General features: G+C 30.8%; 1 protein-coding gene across 1 annotated transcript; it reads right to left on the bottom strand.

Annotated features, from left to right (window-relative positions):
* Positions 1-456: 456 nt before the first annotated feature.
* Positions 457-4,715, bottom strand: LOC145036088 (fatty acyl-CoA reductase 2, chloroplastic-like). The gene is made up of 9 exons (XM_078984570.1): positions 3,820-4,715; positions 3,620-3,723; positions 3,303-3,502; positions 3,111-3,211; positions 2,816-3,029; positions 2,564-2,725; positions 1,927-2,008; positions 1,436-1,839; positions 457-854 (listed from the first exon to the last, which is right to left on the bottom strand). Exons 1-9 carry the CDS (start codon positions 4,187-4,189, stop codon positions 683-685), a joined length of 1,809 nt encoding a protein of 602 aa, XP_078840696.1. The 5' UTR covers positions 4,190-4,715; the 3' UTR covers positions 457-682.
* Positions 4,716-11,688: the final 6,973 nt, after the last annotated feature.

Raw genomic sequence — 11,688 nt, 5'->3', positions numbered from 1 at the left:
TTTATATGTTTCGTTTGCTCATTAGTTTGCTGGCATATTTACTAAGAGACTACCTACATAGTTATTTTTAGATTTTTGGAGTAGTTTAAACGTTCCAGAAGCTACACTTCAAACCGAGGCGGCGTGTTAAATATTATGTTATTTGCTTATGTTGTATGTTTTTATAATTAGTGTCCTTTATGTTAATTAATTGCGTCAGTGTATTATTTATATGGTGACAATACATCGTTAATCCTAACGGGTTTTTTCACAACTCTATCATAAATAAACAAGTTTCATTCAAATGAGAAATCATACATCTATTAAAATTGTAAACTTAACATCACGACTATCTTAAAACAATCCATCGAACACATTATTTGCATAGCTTTATATGTCACAATCAAAGAGAATGGTAAATTTATAGAATACAAAAAACAAGAACTAAATGAAAAAATGGTCATATACCTACCAACCAAATTATGAAATGCACCATAACATACATAACCGATACTATTTCATACATAATCTATTTGACAAGATACATTCAATGAAACTCACTTCATTAGTCAAAGGGTTTTACCCCATTTAATTTCAAAAGAAAATAATAAAGAGAGAAATCACATTAATTTATTACAATATAGTTCTCTATTTATAGAAAATATGCATATAGTGTAATGTATATTGACTAATTTTCATATAGTTAATTTTGGGTGCACATTCCTCTTCCCTTCATTACATGTCTCCTTAGCCCCGGAATATGAATATTTGAGATGTAATCTCTCCAATCTATTTTCCCCACATCAAATCCAAATGTTCTCTTTTCTTCTTCAGACATTAACCCCATTAATTTTTGAGTGTTGCTATTGTCAAACCTACAAAATAATTAAAACTTTCCTTCAAAAAGTTTTAAACTTTCATCATTTTTCAAAACAATCAAGTGATCTATGTATGCATATATAAATCTTGATCCATGATCTTAGCAATAGAAAGAAAACATTGGCTTGGTTTGGCCTTAAAAAGACCAAGTTGTCCTAAAGTATAAACACAAAACTTTAATTATTTTTAGGCAAAATTCTCAAAAGAACACATGGACTATTCACATTATGCACTAGAGTTGGCAAAAACCGACCCAACACTAATCCAACCAAAATTAGTAAGTTGGGTTAAAATCTTTAACATGTTTGATTAAACAGATCAACCTAATGAACATGTCTAGTTAAATTGGTTGGATTAGGGTTATAAGTGTTAGGATTTAAAATCTTCAACATTTTAATTATAGGTTCAACTTGATGAGCTTATGTAATTAAACAAATTAGGTTAGGGTTTAAAATCTTTAGCCTGTTTAATTAAACGGATCCAACCATAAGCTCTATGATGCATGGAGTCAAAGTGTTAAAAGACAATATTATAGGGTATAAAGTGTAAATTCACGAATATTGAAATATGATGTTACCTTCCACCATAAAACGTGTAGGGTTCATAAATATTGGCCAAATACTTTGCTTGCTCCACTGATTTTCGGAAAATATTTTCAAGTTTATGTGAATACTTCCCTTTCTTTATTCCACCCGAATTATTCAATCCGCTTCTATTAATCGCATCTTTCCAAAGATGAGCTGAAAAATCTTCCATGGATCGATAAAGTTGCATGATAGGTACATGAACAGGCCTCCCTTTTAAATCCAAACATGGTGAAGAATTAAAGTGTTCATAAAGTAGCCTTGCCAAATCTTTAAACACCAATGGGTTCACTGCTGATGAAGCTATTTGATATATGTAATTCTCTTCCGTTTTGCCACATGTCACGTGTTTTGCCATGGCTGCCATTGTTGCATTCACCACCATATCAGCTGGAACCTGCAAATATTTTGTGGGGCCCGTAAATCTTGAAATAAAAATTAAAGCTTTTTAGTAATTTATGACATCATCAAGAAAAGAACTTACCACATCAAGAACGCCATTTGGGTCAACAAGAAATCCACTAAGTTGCCCCTTTCCATAGTAAAGTACAATTGGATCCATCATCCTTCAAATAAGAGAGAAAAAGCAAAAAACTTGAATTTGATAGAGGCAGATAAGACTGTGTCTAGCTGATGTGGGACCCATACAGATACACATATATGTGTGTCTAGTTGATGTAGGACTGTGTCTAGCTGATGTGAGACACAATTGATAGAGGCAGATGAGATTTTGTCTAGCTGATGTGGGACCTATACAGATATGCATATATTTGTGTCTAGCTGATGTGAGACACAATTGATAGAGGCAGATGAGACCGTGTCTAGCTGATGTGTGACCTATACAGATATGCATATATTTGTGTCTAGCTGATGTGGGACTGTGTCTAGCTGATGTTAGACACAATTGATAGAGGCAGATGAGATTGTGTCTAGCTGATGTGGGACACATATAAATATGCATATATTTGTATCTAGCTGATGTGAGACACAATTGATAAAGACAGCTGAGACTGTGTCTAGCTGATGTGGGACACATTTGATAGAGGCAGATGGGACTGTGTCGTGTGTCTAGTTGATGTGAGGCACATACAGATAAACATATATTTAAAAAAAAAATGTACCTATTTCCTTCCATCCACCCGGGAAAAGGTTCTTTGTAAGTACTCTCAATGACACTAGGCCGAATTATAACAACGGGTATGTCACCTCTCATTTTATCAATCATCATTTCTCCCATTGCTTTAGTGAAAACATATGTATCTTGCCACCCGTATAGATTTGCCCTAATTAAACCACAAAATTGAACAAAAAAGGTGTCATTTTTATTCAATAGTATTTCAATAAGACAAATATAAGATTCAAATCCATTGTACCTCTCTAAACCAAGCTCTTTCAGCTTTTGAGATGCTGCATTTTCTCCTAAAGATTTCTTTGATTCCAAAACCAATTTTATTTCATCTTCTACATTCAAATTTGGAATTGATATTGATTCTTGATCCTCATAAATTAGGCTCTCCCTTGCTATACTATCACCCGCATTAAATGGCCTTTCCATGATTCTTCCTTGCCTTTGTCCATTAACATACGCTACAAACAAAACAAAAAAGGTCAAAATTTTATAAAACTTTTTATAAATTTTCAAGGGGTTAATTTATTTATTTATTTTACCTGTCGAAATTTGAAGAAAGAGGTTAAGTTTCTTGCACTTCTTTGCAAAACTCATAAGGCGACTAGGTCCTCTAGTGTTTATATCAAGAGCTACATCATATCTGCATTTCCATTTGACATTTTCAGTGAATCTTTATTCTTTAATCTTTACACTTTTTTTTTGTTAATTAATTACTTAATTAATTAACCCACCTTTCATCAAAAGTAGTATTAGCTGCTGAATTTACAATTATGTCAACATCTTTGGCTATAACTTCTGCTGTATCTTCATCTAACCCAAGATTAGATTCACAAACATTTCCAATCACAGGAATCAGCTTACTTAACATGAAAGATTGATACGATTTTCCATAAGCTTGTTGAAGAGACTTGAAAAGTTCGGTATTTATTATCTGTAATGCAATCCTAAATTAAATTTAATTATGCTACTTAATGATAAAAAAGAATAGATCATAGGAGAATTATATTCCCAGAAGAAGAGAAAGAAAGAAAAAAAAAAAACTGCATACTTCGTTATTTAATCTTTCCATGGCAGAATCCATGTCTTTTGCCTTGATTAAGAGATATATCTTTCCCACATCAGGCACTGTGCGAAGTATCTTCTCTATAAATACTATCGATTTTTATATAATAAAAAAAGAAAACAGATTAAAGAGTTAGAAAAAGGTGAAGAATAAGATAGAAAAAAGGTGAAAAAAAGTATAAGTACCTTTCCCCAAGAAACCAGTTGCTCCAGTAACAAAGAAGGCTTTCCCTTTGAGTATATTCACAATCCCAATTCCACTTTGTGCACCATTATAAACGTTACCATTTGGAGGCAAAACGGATCTTCCGGTATCCAAGAGAGCTGTTCCAGGATCCGCATTCACCAAAACGGATCTTTTTGTGAAAGACGATGAAACGGATACTGAAACCCCGTTGGTTTTAATAACGTTTCCTTCACTTTGGCAATTCATCAAACAGTTGGCGTACTTCTTTGACAAGCATGGGGGGTAATAATTCTTGTCATTACTCAACAAAGCGACAGCCCCTTTCTTCGAAATGACGATGGAAGAACCAAGAGACATAGTCCCCATCATTTTCAAGAGAAATCTAAATGGCTTCCAGAAGAAAAAATGCGAAACCAAAATCACACAAGGGATAATTTGCAGTTAGGAGGATGTTGGTTGTAAAGTTGGAAAGTCTTCTTCTTAGCTAATTACCTCCTATAATAATAAAAAGTTGGATAACTGTAATTCAATTAAAATTAAAGGGAAAAAGCGCATAACCTTAAAAAAAGAAAGAAACCGATAGAGATAGAGATAGGAATGGAAAATAAGATATGGGTTTGGTTGATTAATTTAAAGACAGATGGGTGAAAAGAGGTTTTTAAAAGAAGGAGATGAAGGTTAGGAGGATGAAGCTAAAGGCTCCCTTTTTGCCAACGGCTAAGATGGCGGGAAGTAGTTAGTTTTCTTCTGTGATTTGATTATGGAATTGAGGCTCTGAAAATCTTTAAATAATCATATGGAGAAAGGGCGTGGGATTTTGCTAAACTAAATAGAGACCAAATTTTGACTTTTTCTTTCTTTTTTCTTTCATAAATCAAAACCTAAAAAAAAAAAAAAAAAGATGAAGAGTCACTTTAGGTAACATGTTATTCAACGCCTTTCTTGGGATCTGAGATTTTCCTTCCACGCATCCATTACTATTTATATTACAAGTAGCATGTGTATTTATTTTTTTTTAGTTTTTTTACTATGTGTTATAATAATTTATTTATATCAAATATTGGGGAAGTCTTCCATAAATTTTAGTAATATTTTGGTTTAGGGGTTTAATTTCAATATCTATTTTTTTTTTTAAATATAAAACTTTATGTGAGATTTTCTTAATATATACCTTGAAATTGTGAATGTTTAAAAAATTAAATTATATCATTTGACTGGTTTATATCAATTTGATTCAAAACTTATATGAAAAGTTATAAGACTAATGATATTAATATTTTAGGTGCGTTTTAATCTTCAACATTATATATAAAATTTCACTCTTTAACCATTCCACTTTCATTATAGATAGAATATAAGCATTTTAGAGTTTTAAGTTGTATATTTACTTTCATTGATAAATATTTTATATACATGTTATATTAATTTTTGTATTTATCTATAAGAATAGCCACTGAATTTTTGAAAAACAAAAACAACTATACATTTCTTTAAGTTGCCAAAAACCAAAATTCTTACATAACAAGATGACAAACTTTTTTTATTTTTTAATATTTTAATTTTATATTTTTGATCGTGATTTTCAATGTTAGCCCATGTTTAAATGTTATTATAAATTTGATCTGTACTTTAAATTATGTTAGGAGTGTTGTCCAACTTTTTAACATACCTAAAAGTTATTTTTTTATTTTTTATTTTTTATCAAATTACTTTTTACAAAAACAATTAAGACTTTTTATGCAAAAATTTTAAAATTTTGATAAACTTTTACCATATTTAATTTTTTTTATAAAGTTCTAATTTTATTTATAATTTTTGTTCATCTTTTAACAGTTTTTTATAATGTTTTTTTTAATTCGTTTTACAACTTTTATATATATATATATATATATTAAAGGCTAGGGTTATTACAAACCACTGTAATGGAACACTAAAATACCATTTTAAAGGTCAAAAAATGATTATTTGATTCCAACCAACCTCTAAAAAAATACCATTTTAATGTATGAGATAATTTTAGAGGCGACATATAAAGGGCAAAATACATGGCCTTTAAAAGTCATCATTTTAGTATTTGATTGAATTGAAAACGCTATTTTAATGTAAACATCATCATTTTAGTGTTTTGTTATTGGAGTTGGTCTTAGAAAACTAGTTTTTTTTTTAGTTAAATATTTCTTTTTTCAAAAAAATATGTACAATTTAATAAAAAAAAATATTTCAACCGTTCTTAATAGGCTTAACGGGAATCTTCCCCTAATTGATGGTTTTTATTTTTGAAAATTAGCTTTTTTCATTGAAAAATACATTTTGGTTTGAAACTTTTTTATTTGTTTTGCCACACAACTCATTTGTTAAAGTTGTTTTCAATGTTGATATTGTGTTTTATGAATAATGAAAGTTAGATATGGTCTTAATGACTAGATTTTTTTTTTAATTTTTTTTATTTAAATAGCTTTTTTTCGGAATAAATGCAAAAAAACCCAACCAATTATACATGTATATGCTAAAAAACCCTTATATTTTTTTATGTTTAAGAACATCCTTATATTATTATTTACGTTTCAAATAAAACCAAATTGTAAATTTTTAAAAGAAATGACCGGCTAAAAATATGATATGAGATACATGTCCTTTATAGTTCTTCGATTGTATGCAAGAACATGTTAAACCGACATACATTTAGATTACGTTCACTCGATTGTGTTATTTATATGATTATTTTTTCTCTTCTTAACTAATTGTTTTTATCCCAAATTAAAATCAAATGTTGAATTAAAAAAATAAAAATGTAAGAAACATTAGACTTTTAGTTGTTAATTTCTCTTAAAAACCCGTATTTCGGTCTTTTTCGAATGGTAATTATTAATATAAGAGTTTTTCTAAGCATAAAAATAATATAAAGATTTTTCTGCATATACATATATAATTGGTTGTGCTTTTATATATATATATATATATATATATATATATATATATATATATATATATATATATATATATATATATATATATATATATATATATATATATATATATATATATATATACCCTTTTTGTTTTCAAAAAATATGTACAATTTTAATACAAAAAATCTTTCAATCGTTCTTAATAAGCTTAACGTTTATCTTCCGCTAATTGATGAACTTTTTCCTTGAGAAAAAAAAAAAAATCATATTTTGAAAAACTTTTTTGTTTGAAATTTTTTTTGCCACATAATTCATTTGTTCAAGTTGTTTTCGATGCTGATATGGTGTTTTTAATGAAGAAAAATGAATATCAGATTGTATTTGTGTTTATTAATTTGAAAACTGAACGTTTTGCATCTAATAACTTCAAAATTGAAGGTTTCTTAACAGCCGTTTCTTTTAGTTTCATGAAAATTGGGTTAAGAGTTATGCTAAGTAATTTTGTTCATCACAAACATCTATCTTGCCCATGTGAGATCAATTGATCTTCGACCTATTTTGTACGGATTTTAACCTAATTTATACAACTTATATTTTGTTGGGTATTTGACTTTAACATCATTTCTTAAAAACAACTTTGTTACGTGATAGTTACTATAATCATTGACGTTCATGTTTATGGTGGATAAATGTCATAGAATAATCATTTACTTTTGCTCGGTTCAAGTTAAATCTTGCAAGGAACATTATAATCTCATAAAAGACGTATAAAGAACTAAGAGGTATAAAGATTAATTGTAGCACCAGAAAATTTAAATGAATATTATATTGCAAAAATCATTTGGTGGCAAATTATTGAAAGCGTTATTAGACAATCCATATATTATATTGGAAAAATCCTTTGGTGGCAAATTATTGAAAGAGTTATTAGACAATCCATGTATTAGGCAAATTATGAAAGAGTTATTAGACAATCCATATCAATGTAATATCATTTTTTTTAGTATGTAAAAATAGTTTTTATAATTGGTTTTATACTAATACAATTTAACAAATATTTTTTTTAACGGTTTAATGCTTAATATCAACAAGCATACTTTCCTAAACTTCTTATTTCCACACAAAAACGTGATTTTCAAGATAGTCCACCACATCAAAAAATAATCCCTTCCATCATTTTTTGTTGGGATTTTCTAATATGTGTCATAAATATATACATATAATAACTATTAATTATATATAATAACTATTAATTATGAGAAATATTAATATAATTAAATATAAAATGCATGAGGAATATTTTTTATAATTAATTAATTTCATATTTAATTATGATAATATTCTTCATAATTAATAGTTCAATTAATATTTCTTATATGTGTTCTTAGGAAACTTGTTAAATTTTTTTTTTTCAAATAATTCTTTATCACATATGTCAGATTGAAAACATCATTATATGTTAAAAAATGGCAAATTCATGTTGGCCCATCTACTAAACGCACCCCAAATGTTATTTTTCATTTCACAATTAAGAATCAAATGAGGAAGATATTTATTTTTACAACATAATAGACAAACAATTGAAGTGATATCAACCCCTTTCACATCCAAGGTGACTCTCCTAGGTATCTTGTTCAACATCAGTCTCCAAGCAAAATATTTACTTTTCTTGGAACACAAGGAGTCCACCCAGTATAACCCTCACCATTCGACAATGCATGCCCTTTAATTCGATTTCTAGTATCTTTAGCTGTAAATATCTCAGAATTATCTAATTTCCAAACATACTTATCTTGGGAATCCAAAAGAATTACATTTGATAAAAGATTTTGAAGTAAAACAAATTGCTCCAATTCTGCCCCACCGCTAATCTCCCTTCTCCAACTAAAAATCCAAGCTTGACTTTACCAATACTCATCGACAAAACTCATTGTAACATCCCAAAAATTCATGGTAAAATTTTTACTTTTTAAAAAGTAAACCATACAAATGAATTATTCCAAAACCAATCAAGTGAATATATCATTTAAACATCATAATAAAAAATCACAAATAGTCAATGCAGAAAAATCTTGAGGATGCCGTACAGTCATGTCGGACCCTTCCTTTTAGAATCGGAAGTACTTGAAAGCATAAACATAAAACCGCAAGCACAAAGCTTAGTGGGTTTCCTAAATACCACATATCATACATAGAATAGAGAATGATATGTGCCAACCATAGTCTTATGATCACTATCATGCCATGAGCTGTATCATGGTCTTTTCTTGCCAAGTCGGGGGCCAACACCTAGGTCTTACAAACAAGTGCCAAGAGCCACATCATGGTCTTCCATGCAAGTATCACAAAGACAACTAGCATCCAACATATAAATGCTAGGGTCCAGACCTTGGTCTTGCATACAATCTACTGGGAGCCATATCCAGGTCTTACATACAATTGTTAGGGGCCACCACCTGGTCTTTCTACATAACATAATCAAGTGGCTAGACGTTGGTGCCTTCGACCCATGAGTATAGTGAGGAGACTTATATCGATCGGTAAACATATAGATCTTATACACGAGCTGTTGGTGCTAAGGTATCTCTTACTAAATATATCTAAAAATGAAACCCTAATTAGCAATTAAGGTGATATCCCACTTAAAAGGTCCAAAAGCCAAAGATAAACCCCCTATTTGGGCAAAACACAGATTTTTCCTTCCATGTCCTCAACCCATCATAGTTTACCAAAGGTCAAATTGGTCAAAAAGTCAATGGTCAGCACCCAGTTGACTTAATCCATGCGTAATCAGACTACGCCCTGTATACCGAGAGTACGCCCTGTGTACTTCGTTGTTAAGCCATTTCCATTTTTTATCTCTTAATTCTTAAAGACCAACCATCTATTGCTCAGATCTGGTCCTATTAAACGTCTAGAGTGATAAAGTTCCTAACTTTATGCCTTTTCATGGCTTAAAAGAGAACAATACCAAATCTTAAGTCCAAAACATATTCCAATGCCCGAATACTCATGTATGGAAAGATGGGAATGACCAAGCTCCCATTTTTATCACTCTATAATCTCTGAAATGCTAGAAAATACCACTCAGGAGGTTTAGAGTACCTCATACTCACTAGACCCAATATCAAGGCACAAAAAGCTCACAATACCCATAACAAGCTAGATCTATCTAATGAATCTTCAAGGTTTAAGCTTTATACCTCATGGAGGATGTTGAAAAAGAGTAGCGTCTGTATCTACAAGCTTCGGACTCCCCAAGCACACCTTCAATGATCTCCTTCTTCTCAAAACACGCAAGGAACACTAAATTTATTCAACATCCTCACAAGATGGCTAGGGTTTTGAGTTGTAGGCTCAAGAGGATGAAAATTGATAATAAGAAGGACCCCAAGGGGTTAGAGTCCTTAAATAGGGTTCAAAACCCCGTAATTAGGGTTTTTACTTTGCACACTTACGCCTTACATAACATAAGCTATGCCTTGCATAATTTACTAAAACGCGCCCCCATTATGCCCCGCATGCTTAGAGTACGCCCTGCATAGCGCAAGGCTCCTATTTCCTAACTCAACTTCAAACACTCATAACTTTTTCATTTCAACTCCGTTTTCAGCGTTCTTTATATGCACGAAAAGGTGTTGAAGAGCACCATAATCCTATCTAGTTATTTTTGTGTTAACACATGTCTAACTAAAACCCTAATCCATGCAAGAAACCTAACATATATATTTTTCCTTTTCTACCATTTGGTTCAACACATAGATCAAGGGTCTAGATCTCACAACCAATGTTATCACCCTTTAATAGGGCCCAACTTTACTTTCTCAAAGCACAAAGCCTTTTCATGATCGAATTTTATCCACAACCCCGAATTAAGAAATGACCTGAAACAGGATGTTACACTCATCTTGTAACTTTCTAATATAAACAATCAATTAAATCTAGTCATAAAAGCTTCATTCTCACACCACACTTCACTCCAAATTTTTGTTCTCACATCATGACCAATACTTTTTTAGAATATTAAAAGGGATAATACCTCTATCATGCATTTTTGAAGCCGCATACATAATTCTTGATCAAACACCCCCTGATCGAGTTGTGATTTGAGAACCATCAAAACCTTCCTATGAGCCATGTAAAGTCGAGATCACCCTAACCCAAATAGCATTTTTTTTCTTTAAAAATCTCTATTACTATTTTTGAAGTAAAGCATAATTAAACCCTGATAACGTCTATTTTATGCATATATTTATGAGGTTTTCTTATTATTTTATACTATGTTTTTATGCTATTTATAAATAAAAGATACTTAATACGTTTTGAAATGTTAAATTACAGTTAAAATGGGAGTTGGAATGCAAAAGGAGGAGAAAGGAGCTAAAAACACGCAAAAAGGGTGTTGTTGGACAACTTGACCCCTTGTTAGTATTTTGACCATATCTCTTGACTCATAACTCCGATTGACGAGATTCAAAATGTTATGAAAACTACACACAATTTCAAATGAATTTTGTGTTTTGATAATGGTGATTCCCAACAAACTCGTCGAGTTTAACACAAACTCGCCGAGTTGAATGGAATATTCGCGATTCTTGACGTTGACTTGGGGAATACGGGATTTTAATGAAGAACTCATCGAGTTGGTGTCCAAACTCATCGATTTGATGCTGGAAACTATAAATAGAGTTGAAAATTATCCCAAAAGAGAGATCTTACATGTAACACCCGTAGATCCGGGATAGTCAATTTAGAGATAATAGGGGTCGAAAACGACTGTTTGACAAAAGGTTATTTAGAATAAATAATCTTAACCAAGTTGTAGCATATGTCCCAAGGGTTTTGTACATATAAAGAGCGCCAAAATCCGAGTTATAACGAAGAAGTTATAACCCGTCAAAGTTTCGCGACGAAACCGACATGACACCGGGGAGACGTAAATAGTGAATTTATGATAAA

Source organism: Lactuca saligna, chromosome 1 (genome assembly GCF_052625555.1).
Source record: "Lactuca saligna cultivar CGN05327 chromosome 1, ASM5262555v1, whole genome shotgun sequence".
Taxonomy (NCBI): domain Eukaryota; kingdom Viridiplantae; phylum Streptophyta; class Magnoliopsida; order Asterales; family Asteraceae; genus Lactuca; species Lactuca saligna.
The sequence above is the reverse complement of the archived record's forward strand: the minus strand, read 5'-3'. Positions and strand labels throughout refer to the sequence as shown.